Source organism: Panicum hallii, chromosome 8 (assembly GCF_002211085.1).
Source record: "Panicum hallii strain FIL2 chromosome 8, PHallii_v3.1, whole genome shotgun sequence".
NCBI lineage: Eukaryota > Viridiplantae > Streptophyta > Magnoliopsida > Poales > Poaceae > Panicum > Panicum hallii.
The window spans coordinates 642,160-659,897 of NC_038049.1; the positions used below are offsets into that span (position 1 = coordinate 642,160).

At 44.7% G+C, this 17,738-nt stretch overlaps 1 protein-coding gene and 1 pseudogene across 2 annotated transcripts; one reads left to right on the forward strand and one right to left on the reverse strand.

Moving 5' to 3' along the window:
- Nucleotides 1-1,862: 1,862 nt before the first annotated feature.
- On the reverse strand, nt 1,863-9,994 carry LOC112902652. Of its 2 annotated transcripts, XM_025971799.1 has the most exons (10): nt 9,035-9,994; nt 6,946-7,134; nt 6,511-6,603; nt 6,136-6,318; nt 5,919-6,033; nt 5,646-5,831; nt 4,439-5,544; nt 4,030-4,116; nt 3,867-3,963; nt 1,863-2,579 (listed from the first exon to the last, which is right to left on the reverse strand). In XM_025971799.1, the coding sequence occupies exons 1-8, from the start codon at nt 9,242-9,244 to the stop codon at nt 4,045-4,047; spliced, it is 2,154 nt and encodes a 717-aa protein (XP_025827584.1). In that variant the 5' UTR covers nt 9,245-9,994; the 3' UTR covers nt 1,863-2,579; nt 3,867-3,963; nt 4,030-4,044. The 2 variants fall into 2 exon arrangements, with proteins under 2 accessions (XP_025827584.1, XP_025827583.1); XM_025971798.1 differs by having other exon boundaries at nt 3,867-4,116; nt 9,035-9,992.
- Nucleotides 9,995-15,754: 5,760 nt separating this feature from the next.
- LOC112903266 lies at nt 15,755-17,493 on the forward strand (annotated as a pseudogene).
- The last annotated feature ends 245 nt before the right edge of the window (nt 17,494-17,738 follow it).

Sequence of the window (17,738 nt, forward strand, 5' to 3'; positions counted from 1 at the left end):
CCACTTCTAACTGGTTTCAGTGATAGTGACTATGCAGGAGATGTGGAGGATAGAAAAAGCACATCTGGGATAATCTTCTTCTTGGGTGATGGGGCCGTGTCATGGCAGTCGGTGAAGCAAAAGGTAGTGGCAAACTCAAGCTGTGAAGCTGAATACATAGCTGCTGCTAATGCAGCTTGTCAAGCTGTGTGGTTGGCAAGGATACAAGCTGACATCTTAGGTACTAAAGTGGAAAGGCCATTACTGAGGATTGACAACAAGTCTGCTATCTCCCTTATCAAAAATTCTGTGCTGAATGATAGGAGTAAGCACATTGATGTGAAGTTTCATGTGGTTAGAGAATATGCAGAGACAGGGCAAATAGATGTCAAGTTTATTAGAACAGCTGAGCAGCTAGGTGACATACTCACAAAGCCACTGGGAAGGGTCAAGTTTCAGGAGTTAAGAGACAAGATTGGGATACGTCAAGTAAATTAACCATACAAGGTTTAGGAGGAGAATGTTAGTTGTAAACCTTATATGTTCACAAGTTTTTAGATTCTATTAGGTTCCTTAGTGGCTAAGGAAAGTAGAGGATTTTTATCCTTCTAGGTATTTAGAAGTAAGGGTTCAAATTGGTTTTGGCCTGCTGTTTACAGCTAGCAAGTTGTCCTCTAGCTGTAAAACAGCACTGTAGCAGGGCGGTTACTGTAGCAACTGCCTTAGAGGGTCCTACAAAAGGATATGTACCCCTCCAATGTAAAGAGAGCTCAGTTTTCCTAACTCCTACTTTAGAGAGCTCCTCATTTGCTGCCTGAGCATAGTTGAACTGAATTACAGAGGGTTAGCGTGACCTCAATGTATAGGTACAATATTTTATACAAATAATTGCTATTTTTTTCTATAGTGTGACGTCTCATATGGGATTAAATAAACTGAATTATTGGCTGTCAGTAGGGGTGAAATTGGATACACAGTATTCTGTCCATCCCATGACATCTGCGCGGAAAAGTCACATAGATGTGTTGCTTATGATCTAACCCACAATAGATATATTATTATTATTAGTTTCTCAAGAAAAAGATATAATATCCTCCTTGTATTGCAAAAATCAAATATACGGTCAGCAACACACATGATGAGCAATATCTGTAGTAGTATCCAACAGGATTTCTGAAAATTTTCCAACAACCCACTATGATACATGCAACTTTTTTCATTTGCCATCACTAAGAATCTGTAGCTTGGCATTTTCATAGGTTAAAATATATACTTTCAGATTAAGATAGGATTCAGATTCGTCAAAATTTGCACTTTTACATGCATGTTTAGTTAGTCTACCGAGAAGCCCATCCTGAAAGCGACACAAAATGAAAATATTGCCTTAAACTATTGTAGACTGCATTCCCGTTTTCTATATGCACGCTGCTACCTGCTAACTAGCTAAGGGACACCTTCCCTAGTTCCCTGATATACATTCTTTGCTCACGTTGGAGGACCAAGTCTGGAGTATGATTTATAGTTGAAACAATTCAGAATAATTCATCAGCAAGTTTATACCGGTTCAAATTGGACATGTAGTTTTGCAGTTTAGTGAAGTACGAACCTTGCTTCACATTGAAGGCATACACAGCATACATATGGCACAATCAATATTCAATAGCACCTTCTCTAGTACAGGTTTGCAACATTTTGTAGGTTCAAATTTACAAGCCAGAATCCTGGCATGGGAAATTAAGACAATCCTATATTTTCCTATCTGCAGATGCATATGCTCACATACTAGATTATTTTACTATGGTTGATAATGACTTTTCTGGGACAAAATATTACAAGTTTTCTTTCACCTCGAAGGCTGAGAATATGGAGCTTCAAGATCTTCGTCAACGAAAAACTATTACAAATTTCACAGATTACTGACATGGTAACACATAACAAAAGGCATTTCCTTTTGGCAAAGATTAAATGCTTCTATCAAGACTGTTAATCTAACAGGCATTCTGTACCCATTTTTTTAAGGTGCTAAAATTACTTCAAACAACGAGGTCTTTCGACAAGACCTCCCTCTAAACGCAAACCAGGGCTAAAACACTATCTCATTACACTTGGACATGGAGAGCCCCAGCTCCCAAATGATCGCGATCTCCAAACAACACGACTAATTATCTCTATCTCTTCCTCAACTTACCTGTTCCCTCACGACCCCTGAAGGACAGCCATATACAGTCTGGAAACGAGAAACAAGGGGTCTTTCCCCCCAAAAAAAGTATCAACATCTTATCAAATCTAAACATCACTTCTTTCATTCTGTCTTCTTTTTCTTGTTCTTTCTCATCTTTCTAGCAAACTATTGGTGCGAAATTTCAGTTACAGAAGCACAGGCTGCATTGCAGCGACCTGATGGGCAACTGGAGCACGAGGACTCGAGGAGGAAATGACAGGATACACAACATGGTGTTGCCATTGCAGCAATGAGTGGACACCATTCCTCAGTATTTTTTTCTTAGCCTGTGTTGCCTTGGAGTTCTTACAACTAACATCATCAACTAGATAGTGGTGGAAAGTCACCACCGTCCTTGAGGCAGTATAGCTGAGCATTCCTGTAAATTGTACAATATGGGGTCAGGCGGTCAGCCATTGTAAACTCTCAAAACTGAGTGAAAAAGCTACAAGGTGAATGCGGTATGAGGTAAAAGGAGTGCATTTTCAAGCTGAACTACCATGCTTTCTACCTTAAAAACTGTAGACAATGAAGATTGCTGGGAATAGTAGATTGATTATAGGAGATACATGTGTACAAGTAGATACAGGCAATGAGCCCCTGGATGACTTTCCGAAACAGGATCAATCAAGGGATAAGCACGGCTTGGGGGCCGCTATACCCAGGCGCACAGTCCTAATACCCACAGTGCACAAACACATGCTAACAAAAACAAGTGTTTAGAGTAAATCAAAAGAAGGTTTTTATAACAAGAATAATTGTATGAAGGTAAATCCATGTCCCATGGGTTTGAGAAATGCACATTAATATCCCCGAACATGGTCTAAATGTACATACATTAGTAACCTTACTGGAAAGCTAGTAAATTTTGCCCAAACACATCTGAAGAGCCTCATCCAAATCCAAGGATGCTAATTCTTTGTAGATTTTACATGGAAATAATAATGTGGTAAATGGTGATTTATATTGCCAAGCATTATTTTCAAATATCAATTGAATAGTACCTAGCCCAATTATGCAAGTTGGGGGGTTTTTTTTTTTGGGGGGGGGGGGGTGCGCATGGCCAGTTCTCAGGAGGCCCCAAGCCCCCAAGTTTCTAGGCCTATGAGCCCCATGCCTGCTGCAAAAAACACGTAACATATTCGAAACAAGTGAGGTAATTATTATCAATTATTTTAGTTGCTAATACCAACAACAATTATTGGACATGTAATTTAGTGCCCATTTCCATGATACAACAATGAGAAGTTTTAGCTCTTTGTTAGTTTTTAGTGCCCATTTCCATGTTACAACAATAAGAAGTTTTAGCTCTTTGTTTGATGGTGTTTCTGCAAAGATATTTAGATGGTTTTGTGATGTTCACTGCTGGGCATTAATATTTGGTGTAAATTACAACCTGGGCCCTAAACTTTTGAGCATGTTTTACTGAGGTACAGCACTCTTCAATGTGCTACTCTAGCTCCCAACTGCAGTGGCACATTGCTGCGCTGCTGCAGCAAAGATTGTTGGAGGCAGAATCTGATCTGCTAGCTTGGTCTTTGTGGGTAACTTCCAAATGCAATGCCCGCAAGGTCCCATTTTCATGTTTATTGTCTTGCGGGGGCATGAAACCATTGCCATGAAAATTATCCCTTCAAACCTGGGAAGATGGGGAATGAGCTGGTACCTTCAATGGATCCCTTGCATAGGCTGGGAAGATGGAGCTGGTATTGCATACTCATTGGAGATGGTATTCCATGATCATTTGCACCAGGAATATATATCTGCAGTGGTAGCTCATGTCACAATTCCTGAACACGTACCATATCTACAGGCATATCTGTTCTGACATGGTGATGAAACTTCTAATTATTCGAAACAAAATGATTCCTTCCCCTCTCCCCACGTCCAACAGGTGGCCTATCCTTGCGCAGATTCTACAACATCCAACAACGCATACAAAATTAGCAGATACAAGATAAATTGTCATAAAATACAAAATTGATACCTAACCTAGCAGAAATAATGCTATCTGCAGTAAACACATAACTATAATGGGAACATCTTCTAGGTTATTCATAAAAAGAATAGTAACTTCAAAAACATAACAAATAAATTACAAGAACATTAGCATGTGTATTCACATGTACACAATGCGGAACAAGAACATATTACAAATGAGGAAGTGACAGATAGAGCTTATTCAAAAGTGTTGTTTTAAGTTTTACAAGCATAAAAAAAATGTCAAAGGGAACATACCGGGTCAGGAAAGTAGGTGCCTGTTCCACGGCCCCTCATAGCCATATGATCATCTGTTTGATAAAATGGCCTCCATACAAGATAGCTATGTGGATAAGGAGGACTAGGGATCGCCCCATTCATACCAGCATATCCATATGGTTTTTTTCTCCCACAACCATTTGAAGGGCGCATGTTCTGATATTGTGGGGGTGATGGAGCAATCATTGGATAGTAAAACTGATTTACTGGAATATCTTGCTGGAATGCTTGTGCATACATGAGATTATGGAAATTTGTATTGAAATCACCAGTGAGATCTGAAACTTCTGTGGTGGTACAACGAAGTTGTGAATTTTCAGGTGTAAACATTGAATTCAATGTGGCCAGACCACCAACTAAACCAGCAGAAGAGTAAGCATTATGCTCAAGGGAAAGGGATGGTGAAAAGCGTCCTAAAAACTCATTGTGATATTTAGTATCTTCAAAAGAGTGGTGAGATCTGTCTGTAAAATGCTTTGTTGGCATCCCATTGTGTGGCAAGTCTGTGTCATCTCTAACATCATCCTTCTTACCACCTTCTGATTGGTAAAATTGATGTGGCGCACAACATCTCCCAGATGCCAAGGTACAGGTTTCCCTAGCTGTTGGTGAAGCTTCATAAAGGTCACCACCATTCCTCACACTTCCTGAATCAGTAGTTGTATGATCTGTGGCATCACTATCTAGCAACCCACTAGAAACAGACTTTATCTCCTTGTGCCCAGCCATAGAGTTACATTGTTTTTGCTCTACTAAGCCATGATTGTTAGAATCTGAAATATCAATGTTACTAAACTGCGAAGACAGATCACCATAGGAATTGCTATATAAAGGTGAACTGCGCTTGTTGACTTTTTCTACATTCAAGCCCAGTGACAAGGAATCATTGGTAGCATGATCAGTAATTAGACCATCATCAGAAGAGCTCACTGAAATATCAGGTCTTAACCCAGTACAATTTCTCTTTAATGTGTTCCTGAAAAACTGATTTACTTCAATAACAGTAGAACATACAGGAACTTGAAGAATCTTCCCAAGCTTACGAGCACCAAAATCAAATGCACTGCGTATTCGGTAAAAGTTTCCTGTGCATGGAATAGTACAATTAAGCCAGAATTCCTTTAGGGGATCAAATACCCGATTAGGTCCTGCTACCATAGTTCAGATCTAGAGGCAGGAAACAAACCTTTGCTGACGCTGCGTCCAAGATTGTTATTCTGCTTCAGTGGATCAACAATATTTAGATATTTTCGAGAGAATACTTGTGCATCTTTCTCAGAATTTTTAGGGGAGACAGTAAATGCCTCCGCACATTCTCTGAGAAACTCATCCCGTGGAAGAAAACCGTCGTCATGAGTATCTGGTGGGTCGGCTGTTCAACAAAAGCCATGTCAATGACCAATAATTTCAGTCACAAATGACCATAACATACCGCACAATTAAGAGTTCATTCACTTACTAATTAGATCTGGTAGTGAAGATAACGAAATAGGGCCAAACAAGCTGATTCCTTTATTATCCCAATCAAATTTGCTATAGTAGTCAAGGAACCTATAGAGGACCTGCAGAAGGGCCTACAGTCATCTCACTTCTGGGAAGTTATGTATCCTGAAGAACTTTGATAAGGTGATGAAAAAACTTATACATGCAACAGCAAAATTTATGCCAAAACTTACAGCTAATGGACCATCCAGAGACTTGTGGAAGATATGGAAAATGTATAGCACTAATGTCTCTAAGGCATAGGTAGAAATTAAACCATGGGGAGCCCCAAGAATGCGGCTTTCATAATAACACCAGTCTTTGATCAGCATTATGCTTCTTTTGAAGAGGTGGTGTTTTCCAAAATTTTGATCAACCTACAAATGAAATAGTTATCAATGAGCTTAACAATGAAGTCAGGCATAAGTAACTCTAAAAGAGGCAGTAATCCTCATAAGTCCAACGTCAAGTGGCAAGATGAGATAAGATGCTTTTATGTTTGAAAGAGTACCAGATCTGAGGTTTAAGGAAAGACAGCAGAATGGACCAAGCAACATTTGAAATATTACCTTCTCAAGAAAACAAAGTGTACAGAGCCCACCAATCTGATTAACTGAGATATCTACAACAATGTTTTGCACCAAGCATTTCACCAGCTTGACCTGCCATTGGGAATATCTATCATTGAATAACAACATGTGAAACAAAATACTTACCTATAGTAATATCGGTACATTCATATGTTCCATTGATATTATAGGCAAGATGCAGGGAGTTGCATTCAAATACACAGAAACAAGAAATTCCCACTTTTTTTACATGATGTAAAAATGAGTGCTGCCATATCGAGTGCAGGAATTATGTTATGTTAATTAGACAAGTGGTGTATATATGAAACAAACACCTCCATTGAAGTGAAAAATCTCAAAGATGGTATGTTGATGTTTGACCTCAAATTCCGTATATATATTCAAAACAAAGAGCAATAAGGTAAATTGAAATACCTCGGTGGCATGGATATACAGGACATCTTTGACCTCAAATTCAGAATCTTTCCTCCGCCCTTCTGATTTTAGAATAGCACATACTTCATTTGCAAGAGTCTCATCAGAAATCGCAGGGCCGAATGCAGTCAAGTCAATATCTCCGTCAGGTAGATATGTTTTCAATGGAACAGATCCAAATGGAAAGACCTATGTACAAGAATAAAAGGTTAAGTATGCAGTACACTGCCTCTTAGGTGGCACTGATATTTAAGACAGTACGAGAGCAACAGAAACCTTGGTAAAATAGCGATATCACACTCAGGCGCAGAGGCGGACCCTAATGGAGGCCAAACTGGGCTCCGGCCCCTGCTTGCCTTAGAAAATTTCTGAAGATGAGACTAGCATTTGGCCACCAACACTAGAACTTTATAGCTTAACTATTGCCTCAACAGATAGCAGACTAGTATTTGGCCCTCCCTTGATTTTGCCTTGTGTTCCGCCACTGCTCAGGCGCAGTACAAAAGTGCCAATACTAGCTAAATTTGTACTCCCTCCGTCCCAAAATAAGTGTAGTTTTAGGAGTTGGGCACGAGAATTAAGGAGGGATAAAAAAGTAGAGAGTGCACATGAAACGAGGAGGGGTAGAGGAGGAGAGAGATAGAGATAGAGTTGCATTGGAAAGCGAGAACTACACTTATTTTGGGACAAATTTTGAATCCTCAAACTACACTTATTTTGGGACGGAGGGAGTACATGTGAAATGCCATCCAATAGAAGCAAACAAGCAATGCATTGGCACGCACCTTAATGGCTTTCTTATTTCATTAAATAATTAAACTTGTCCCTATAAGCCTTGTAGCCAATTTATCTCAAGTTATGACATGTTTGCCAGATCTCATGAACACACTTATATGAACAACAATCCAAAATAATCTCAGTAACCACAGCCAAGTCAAAGACTTGATTCAAGTCTTAATGTCTTACATTACATAATCCTAGATTTATTTACCGAGTGACTACTAGGTAGACCTTGATTTGATCCAATCATCACATTTCTATAATTGTAGCAGAAGTTTGGTAGAACCACCATGGTGATTTACATATGATCCTTGCCCAATTCAACCAATCCTAATTCCTAGCAAACAATTATGAGTAATTATGTACAAATGTCATTTTACTCGCAAAGTTTCACCTTTTAGTCATTCACATATTCAACTAATTTATAGGCAACAAAAGATCATTCATTTGTACTACATTTTACATGCTTCTAATGCACAATTTAACAAATGCATGATTAATGAAATACATGTGTATTTTAAATAGAATCAGGTAGGTATGATCTTAAATTCTATGGTTCAATCCTACAGTTACATCCTAACAGATCATTTCTAGTTGAATACAAGATGTTCTGGCTTGATTGGGGCATAACAAAAAAAAAACAGTTGTTCCTTCTAAGGTAACATGAGCAATGTGTGAAGGGACACATCATAAAAAAGACACTAAGACAAACGATATACCCAGCCCTCCAATCCACGATCAACAATTTAAGCGTATTTAATATGGTACACTGACACATGTCAACCGCAAATTCACGCTCCCATTAAAAGGTCCTCCCCGCCAAATCATGAGGAGACTCAAATACGCAACCGACAAAGTACATGAATATGATTGTGCATTTCTGTTCATTCCGATAAACAGTTGACACCCTAAGGACCAAGTGGCAAAACGACAAGGATTTCAAAAACAAGAACTTGTATCTATACCGTTCGCTGCAATAGTTAGGGCTAGGAAACTCACATGCTAGCTATTACAGTACATCTAAATGGAATCACGAGCATGGTAACTAAAAACTCTGCAGCAGGAATACACCCAACACGTTTATCCAAAATGTGAAAAATCCACTGATACACTAATGATTCATGCTTAGCACCCAAAAGCCATCGGCATAATCTGAAGAATGTAATGGTTCGTAGCGCAACAGGCACTGATAAAAAAAACTACGTGTTTCACCCATGTTATTGATGCATAAAGCCCGAGCCTTTAAGCTGTAGAACACTAATAGTGAACAACAATCGTAGGCTCGTAGCAGGGGAGGTAAGCTGAGTACCTGATATCCGGCGTGGAATCTGAAAAGGCGCTGGACGTAGTCGATTACGGCGGCACGGAGGTTCTCGGAGGAGACGGTGGGCTGGATCTTGTGCACCACAGAGAGCGTGGCGCTCTCGAAGCGCCGCCAGTCATCCGGAGAGATCGACGCGGGGTCCGGGTGTGCCGGCGCGGGCTCGGGCACCGACGAGCACTCGTCGATGTCCACCATGGGCGCCGGAGCCCGAAGCCCCGCACGAGAACCTCTTCCTCAGTGCTAAAGGAGACGGCTTGAGGCGATGCCGAAAACGGCGACAACCGAAGGACCTTATGTTGGGGAGCGGGGCTGCGGGGCCTCCCTCGCGGGAAGGAGGGAGGCGATCGGTGCGAGTGGGGTCGCGATCTGGGCGCCGCCGGCGAGGAGGGAATAGGGAGGTGCAGGATCGGGACCTCCCTCGTCAGTTTTTTCCTTCCCCGCTCTCTAAGGTTGCGTTGCTTGTCTCTCTTTCTTGTATGTTGTCTCCTCTTCTCCTGCAGTCTTGGTCTTGCTATGTCTGCGCGCGACTTTCTTTTTCGGGGTTTTGGTTCCTCGCGCTCAATCTGCCCCACCAGTAGGAAGAAGATGATGAACGAAGATGAGGAGGCTTCAAGGCACGATTTCCTTTTTCTTTTTTCCCTGCATCAATTTGGCGGCTTCACTTTCTTATACTAGCGTAGCATTCGCATGGACTGCATCTTGCGATGTTGGGTTTGCACATTTGTCGCCGAGCTTGCTTGCATCACGGATTGAACAAGACAAATCTTGATTGCCTTGGGAATGGTCAGTTGGGGATGTCGCTCTGACAACACATGGGATGGGAGGCCCTCATCAACAGTCAGCGCTATTCCTCGGAGGAAGATGTCAAAGCAATTTGCTCTAGATTTCGACACACGTGAACGATCGGATGATGGAACACGCTAGAGAAGCGGCGTTGCGCCCATAGAAATTGAAATGGTACTTCTCTTTCCAGGATGATCTTGAACGCTTAAGCAGAATATATAATGGTACCTTTTACAAGTTGGTAAAATCAATTTTGTGTATACCTGTTGAAAATAAATATAGAGGTAGATAATTTTGCGGTTGCTGCTGATGACAAGACGGAGGCGGCAGCTCGAGGGCCACACGGCAACAGGGGTGGAGGTCAGAGGTGCGTGCCCATCAAGATAAAGGGCCTGTTTGGTATCCTGCCTAAGACGCCACAACTTGCCTAACCTTAGTCGTCCAAATTGAAGAACTAACCTTAGGAAGAAAAGTTAGGCAAACTGTGGCACCTTAGGCAGGATACCAAACAGGCCTAAACTCTTTCATGCTTATCATCATTTCGTTACTTGTTTCCTCATTCATACGACCATGTTGATCAATGGTTGAGAAGCCAAGAAATTGAGTGCAAGGCCTTGATAAATCTGTACAAGTAGCAGTTGCCTCAAGCACTGAATGCTGATGACGATTTGAAGAGGATTGCACATGACATCTAAATTCAAGGGCGATATAAAACCGTTTCATCAGTACTATAAAGAAACTAGTAAAAGATGGCCGCTGGCCGGAAACCAGGAAAAGGATAAAGGCATACTAAGTTTGCGGGTCCTTGAAGCCACGATGTGATGCTATTCATCATATTGGAGCCCTAGCAAGAGAGCTGTGGAAGCAAAGGAAGTCCCAGGTAGAACAAAGTATTATATCAGCCGACCAAAAGAAAATGGTTGCCAAAGCATCCATGTAGCTATCAATGTACCAAGTGAACCGTAATGGAGATAAATATACGCACCAAAGAGATGGATATTGAAATGAACCGGATTTCCATGTCAAGAATCCGACTTTCTGTATCATTGCGATAGTCCCTGGATCAAACGCTACTACATACAGAACTCATTTCAGGCATAATATCATAGTCATACTTCGTATAAGGTCAAATATGAATTTAGTTATTACATATTCGAGCTGGAATGTAGTACGATCCTATTACAAGCCTCTTAGGCTGAATCTAGCAAACAGAAAGCGGGAAACGGTATATAGGCTTCTGGCTCATCCTTCATCTTCTGGAATTTCCACCACAGGCAAACTCGAGCATAGCACGGGCTTCAGTCGTACCATCCGTCGTCGTTGGGGTCGAATTCCGGATCAGATCCTGCATCATATTAGGCTATCCCCAAGGAATGGGATAGGTCCACGTCAGCATCCGTATGCAAGCTTTAAGGTGGACTATACTAAAGGTGTAACAAAATTCAAGGAGAAAAACTGATGTTTCCTATGCAAGAGCAACATCAAGATATATCATCATCCAACCTTTGAACTCGGGCCATTTCGGCATTCCGAACTTTCGGTCCAATACACACCTTCCAAACCCACCAAGTCGGTGCGAGAACTTTCACTCCTCGCACCTCAGCTGTCCAGGCAGAAAGTCACCACTAGAGGGAGGTAGAAACATGAGCGACACTACTCTAATAAGAGCAACATAAGAGTAGGGTTATCCATGACCGAGGACGCGGCTATACGTATAGTTTTCACTGGGTTGTACACCTGGACCCACTCAAATTGAAGCCAGCCGGGGATCAGCCAACTGGACGACGAGACATCAGTCTACTGAAACAGGACTAGGAGCCACCGTACCATCCGACCTTCCCGGGTCTTGGGCGCATCCTCCCACGAGAGGTCACCCCAGGATTGTGAAGCCTCCATTGCGTCTCGGGGAGCGCCTCGGGGAACGTCAGGTCAGTACCTCCTCCCCCTGCACCGATACTCGATCCTCCTACCGGCTTGGTACCGCACATACTAGTCCCGGACCGGGCCCACCCGCATAATGGGTAAGTGGTGTGCACGCTTAACATAGTCCCACAAATCATAGTTACTCTCATCCGGTCCTCAATTACCGAAGCGAGCATCTTCGTCACATGCGTTTCCACCGCCGTGGTACACAATTGCACCCATTACAGGTGCCCCCAACTCCTCAACCAAGTAACCACAAAGTTGTACCCGCCACAGGTATTCCGTAGGGTGTGCCAAAATACACACCGTAAGCCCGAGATCGAGTTAAGTTCGCTCGCTCCCAGCTAAAAAGCCCTATACACCAACTCCTCAGAAGTGTATCTCCACTCACGCAAAGACTATCCATCCAATCCCACACAAACACATGCAACGCATAGCAGGGCATCTCATATTTATCAATTTTATAGGATAGCAAGAAATTCAGGTAAATAAAATAGGCTACACCGGCTCATCTCAACATAATATATTCGGAAGCAATAGCATGTCTAGCAAGAAATGCCTAATTGGTATTCAAGTTGAAGGACCTCCGGGTAGTCCTGGCCATCGGTCAGCTCCTTGTAGACGGGTCCTATTCGTAAATACATGTAAGGGCAAGAATCAAAGTGCAAAAGTGCACAATAAGTATTCAAATAAGGTTCAAATCACAGCAAAACTTACTCTAACGGGTAGATCATATTTTTAGAAAACTTACGAAACTGGTTTCATATTTTTCATAGGTCGGATTGATTTATTATCAATTTTTAAGAAAAAACTATTTCTGAAACTAATAAATGATTACAGGAAAAAGAAAAATCACTCAGCAAGGTCACGTGGCAGCACCGGAGCGTACCACGTGGCATGCTAACATCAGCATGGTGTCACTGTGGTCGGTCCTGCTGACGTCAGCAGTGGGCCCTGCTGACGTCAGCGTTGCCCAGTCAATGCTGACCGTTCACCGGGTCAACGGGTCAAAGGTCAGTGGGACCCTGGTCAGCCTCACCCCGAGGCTGACAGGTAGGGCCCTCAGGTTAGGTCGAGTAGAAAGGGAAAGAGAGAGACACGGCTCGATTCTGAAGCTCAAAGGTGTTGGGCCGGCTCAGTCGGCCCAACAAGGCTCGGCTTGGCTTCACGGGTCGGCTCAAGGTGTTAGCAGGCTCGCTCTACTTGCGGCTTGGCGGGCCAGCTCCTTAGCCCGTTAGCTCCGGGTCTTCTCCTTCTTCTCCCACCGACAAGCTAGGTCCACGCGTCGGTGTCTTCTCTTCCATCTTGCAGTTAGGGCTCGGGTGTCGGCCTCAAGGCGGATCTGGTGCGGCTATGCTCCGATCCGGTGTGGCAACTATGCGTGCGTGCGTGTGCAGTGGAGGGTGTGCGCGTGTGGACGCACATGAGGCGCTCGACGAAATGCCGTAGTGGTGCCCGCGTGCGCCACGACGCAGCGTCGCAGGGACGTGTGCGGTCACTATGGCCGTGGCGTGGCCATGGCGCGACGGCGGCGGCTTGGTGAATGGGCGGCTAGGTAAAAAGGCTCGTCCTTGGCCGTCGGTTTGGGCGTGCGCGCACGCGCGCGGGTTCCTGGCATCCCAAGGCCGCGGCACGACATGGCGCCAAGGTGAGGCGGCGGTGGCTGCGGGGTGTAGAGGCAGCGCGACGGGCTCCTGTAGGTGTGGCAACCAAGGGGGGTAGGGTCCTAGGGCTCTTCTACAGAGGTCTCATCGACGGCGCCGGCAGCACTAGGTTGACGGGATAGGGCGGTGACCTACCGGCGGCTCGAGTGACGACGGCTTGGGACGGCGGAGAGGCGAGGCAGGCGGGTCGTGGCCATACAGGATGTGCAGCTTCATCGATGGAGTTGATCGGGCGCAGGCCTGGTGAAGCTCCGGTGGCGTGGCGTCCTCTGGTGGCGGCTCCTCGTCCTCCCTCTCCTTCTATTGGTGTGGCGGCGGCGGAAGGGGAAAACTACAAGGGAGCGAGGGTTTCGAGCGGCGGCCGAGGGGGATTTATAGGGTAGCGCTAGGGTTTGGGTATGGCTGTGGCCGGCGGATTTCAGCGTCTGGGCCGGGACGCGTGGCGGCATCGCGGCGATGCGGCACTAGGGTTTGGGCACGGGCGGTTACGCTCCTTTAGCGGCTAGCGCGCATGGTGCGGGCGTTGCTGTTGCGTAGCGGGGTAGGCGCGGCGCGAGGCAGGGCGAGGCGAGAGACAAGGCGGCGTCGAGTGGGGAGGGATAAAGCTGACATGCGGGGTCCACATGTCAGTGGCTCGGTGGAAGGCAGGGTTAGGGGAGCGGTGCTGGGCCGCGCGGACCAGGCTGAGTTGGGCCGCTGGGCCGCGCGTGGGATGCAGGTCGTGGCGGTCAGCTGGGCTCGGCCTGAGGCTAGGTCAGGTTCCTAGGCCGGGTTTTGTTAGAGTTAGGGTTTTGAAATTGAATTTGGAGGGTACACTTCAAATTCAACTTCCACACAAATTCAATCAATCAAATAAAATCCAAATAAAGCCAAATTCAATAAGAACCAAACATTTCACGCTAACAAATATATCCTTAGGGTGGATAGATTTTTTTAAACTACTAGGAATTTGCAGAGAGAGAAGGCATTCTTATGGTGAATTCTAGCTAGTAGCATGACCATGAAATTTTTTTTGAAAATTGCACTTTTCGACATACAACATTTCGTGAAAATAACGGGATGTTACAAATATATTATTAGGTTTTCTGTTGGTGGAGACATCTCTCTACAAATTCAAGATGCTCTTACTGCTTTGGAAAGGTTTTGAAACTTAGCTTCTGACAGTAATATGTGCTCTTCCTCTAACAAGGGCTAGAAAACTATACGCTATGCTGAAGTCGTATTATTTTGGCATTGCTTACGACCAGCATTCCTTGTTATGTTGTCCAGGCTAAAAGACTCAAGGCTATTATGTTGGCTGCAGCAGGGTTAGCAGCTCTGAGCCTACGGCCGGCCTACCTGATCTACCAGATAGAGATCGGGCAGTTGGCAACTACAAGAACCCGGCTTTCAGAGATGGTAGAATCAGCATCCGATCCAGGAGCTTACTCAGGTGATGGAGGATCTAGGTGCCGGGGGTGAAGACACAACGGGAGCTCATGCATCATCTTGATGCTAACTGCAGTGACGGCTCCTTCAACTCCGATCAATATGTATCATTCCAGAGGCAGGAAACTTTAAGTTATATGTGGCATTGATCATTTCAGTACATAATTGTGAAAATGGCCTTCAGGAAGGAATCGAAATTTTTGATATCCTTTACACGCCTTTCCTTATCAGATTGGACTGATAGGGATCTTGGAGGACAAGGATGATTACTACGGGAAGAAATTGAAGAAGAAGCTGCACTCTATCGATATTGACAACTCTACTGCTACGAGCGCTTCTAAAAAGGATGTTACAGATAGATGCTGATATTGACACGTACCACTGAATAAATAACGTCTTTAACTTATGAGATAAATCTAAAAAGAAATATGAGCTCTAATTTTGAGTTAAGGAAAATTTGAATGAGCAGGTTCCACTAAAAAACAACAAACTGAACTACGTGTTAATTCATCGAAAGCGCTGCTACCAAAGTTTAATAAAGAATCCACATAAACCTATGTCATATTTCTGATACTGGTGTGAACTACTACTGGGTAGTCTCCAACGTGCCACCACCGCCGCTACTGCACGTCAAACCTGATCTATTAGTCGTCTCTTCTATTTGCATTTGAGACATCCCTTTTGTGGAATTCGAATATATTATTATAGTTCTTTTATTTGTCCAAAAAGAGTAGAAAAAAGATACATATCCTATCATATTTTTATAAAATCAATTTTAGTATTATAATATAATAATATATCTGTATAGAAATTAAAATAGGCCAATGAACGTACAGCCCATCAGCCCATTACGATACAACTATAATGGACCTACAGCCCATCAGCCCACCAGCAGTGCAAACAGCAAGCCCATGCGATCGTCGGCGACTGCTGACTCGTACACTCCGGCCGCCGTCCTCCGCCTCCTTCGCCGCCTCCCCCGCCGGAGGCCTACCTCCACCGCTGCCGGCCGCCAACTCCATGCTCTCGTCGCCAAACTAGGCCTCCTCTACCACCCTGCCTTCCTCAGCGCTATCCTCTCCACCTCCCGGCCACCTCCCCGTCGTCCCTCTCCCTCCTCCTCGCTTCGCCTCCGTGCATCCTCTCCCCGTCCCTCTTCTGCCCTCTCATCACCGCATTCTCCTCTTGTCCCATCCCGTCCTCCTCGCTGGTCCTCTTCAACCACGTCTCCTCCGTTTCCCTCCCCACCCCGCTCCCCGCCTTCCCTGCCCTCCTCAAATCATGCGCTCGCGCTTTCAAGCTCAGCTCTCGCGCCAGCGCCGCCGCGGTCTTTGCTGCCAAGGGTGCCGAGCTGCATTGCCGCCTATTGAAGCTGGGCGGCGAGCAAGACCGCTACGTGCAAAACGGCCTCGTGTCCATGTATGGAAAGTTCGGGCGGCTCGGGGACGCGCGGAGGTTGTTCGATGAAATGCCGATTAAGAATGCCGTGTCTTGGAACGCTCTGGTGGGGGCTCATGGTGCGTCTGGGGACTTGCAGGGCGCGGCGCGCGTCTCCCTGGCGACGCCAGCAAGGAACATATCGTGGTGGAACACCGAGATCATGCGAAATGTGAGGCTCTGGGATATGGCTGAGGCTGCGAGGATTTTCAGGGAGATGCCTGAGAGGGATGCTGTGTCCTGGAACTCCATGATTGGGGGCTATGCAAAGCTCGGGATGTATGACCGGGCATTAGATGTTTTTCGAGAGATGCAGGAGAATGGTATGGAACCAACAGAGCTGACGGTTGTGTCGGTGCTTGGGTCTTGTGCAGAGATGGGAGAGCTAGAGCTGGGGAGGAGAATCCACAATTACCTTGAGAGCAAGGGCATTGCAGCCGATGGATATGTTGGCAATGCACTCATCGATATGTATGCAAAATGTGGCAACTTGAAGCTTGCCAGACAGGTCTTTTGACAGCATGTCAATCAGGGATCTTACATGCTGGAACGCGATGATTGTTGGGTTGTCAGTCCATGGCCAATCACTTGATGCCCTGGAGCTGTTTGACTCTATGAAGATTGAGCCTGACCATATCACTTTTGTTGGTGTTCTGTCTGCTTGCAGCCATAGTGGCCTGGTGAACGAGGGGAGAGCATATTTTAACAGCATGACTGAAGACTATAAAATTGTGCCCAGTGTGAAACATTATGGCTGTATGATAGATATGCTGTGCCGCCACGTTAAAGTGCATGAAGCTTATCGAATGATCAAGGATACACCGATCCAGGCGAATTCCATGCTTTGGAAGATGGTTGTGGCTGCGTGCAGAGTGCACGGGCAGTTTGACCTTGCTAGCAAAGCTTTTCGCGAACAGCAGCAGTTGATGCCAGATGCTATCACAGTATCAAATGTTTATGCAGAAGCAGAACGATGGGATGATGTTGAACATCTGAGAAGGAAGGTGATAGGATGCAATGTTTCAGAGCATGCCGCATGGAGTCAAGTCCATGTAAGATAGCCAGCCGAAATAAATGTTGCAAACTGCACGGTGTAGTGATCAGATTCAGTTGCAGGAGCCTCTTGGGTTTTATTGGCGGAAGATTGTAGCTCATCAATTTGTGCTCCTAGTAAAATGGTAAGAATGTGGCATCTGAATTAATTCTTGACTTCCATTCCACCAGCGCACTAGTAGTGTACGCAATGCAGGAGATGGAAAATAATGGGGCTAGCGAAAGTAACATGGATCTTGGAAGCATGTATAGAATGGTATGGTCTGAAAACAAACTCAGAAAGATGTGATGATTACGTACTGGTATCTACGCGTGGTTGATGCATCCAATCCGTGTGCGTCTGATCTTCCTTGTTGCATGCATTGATGTCTGGCAGGATGCAGATGCGTATATATATATTG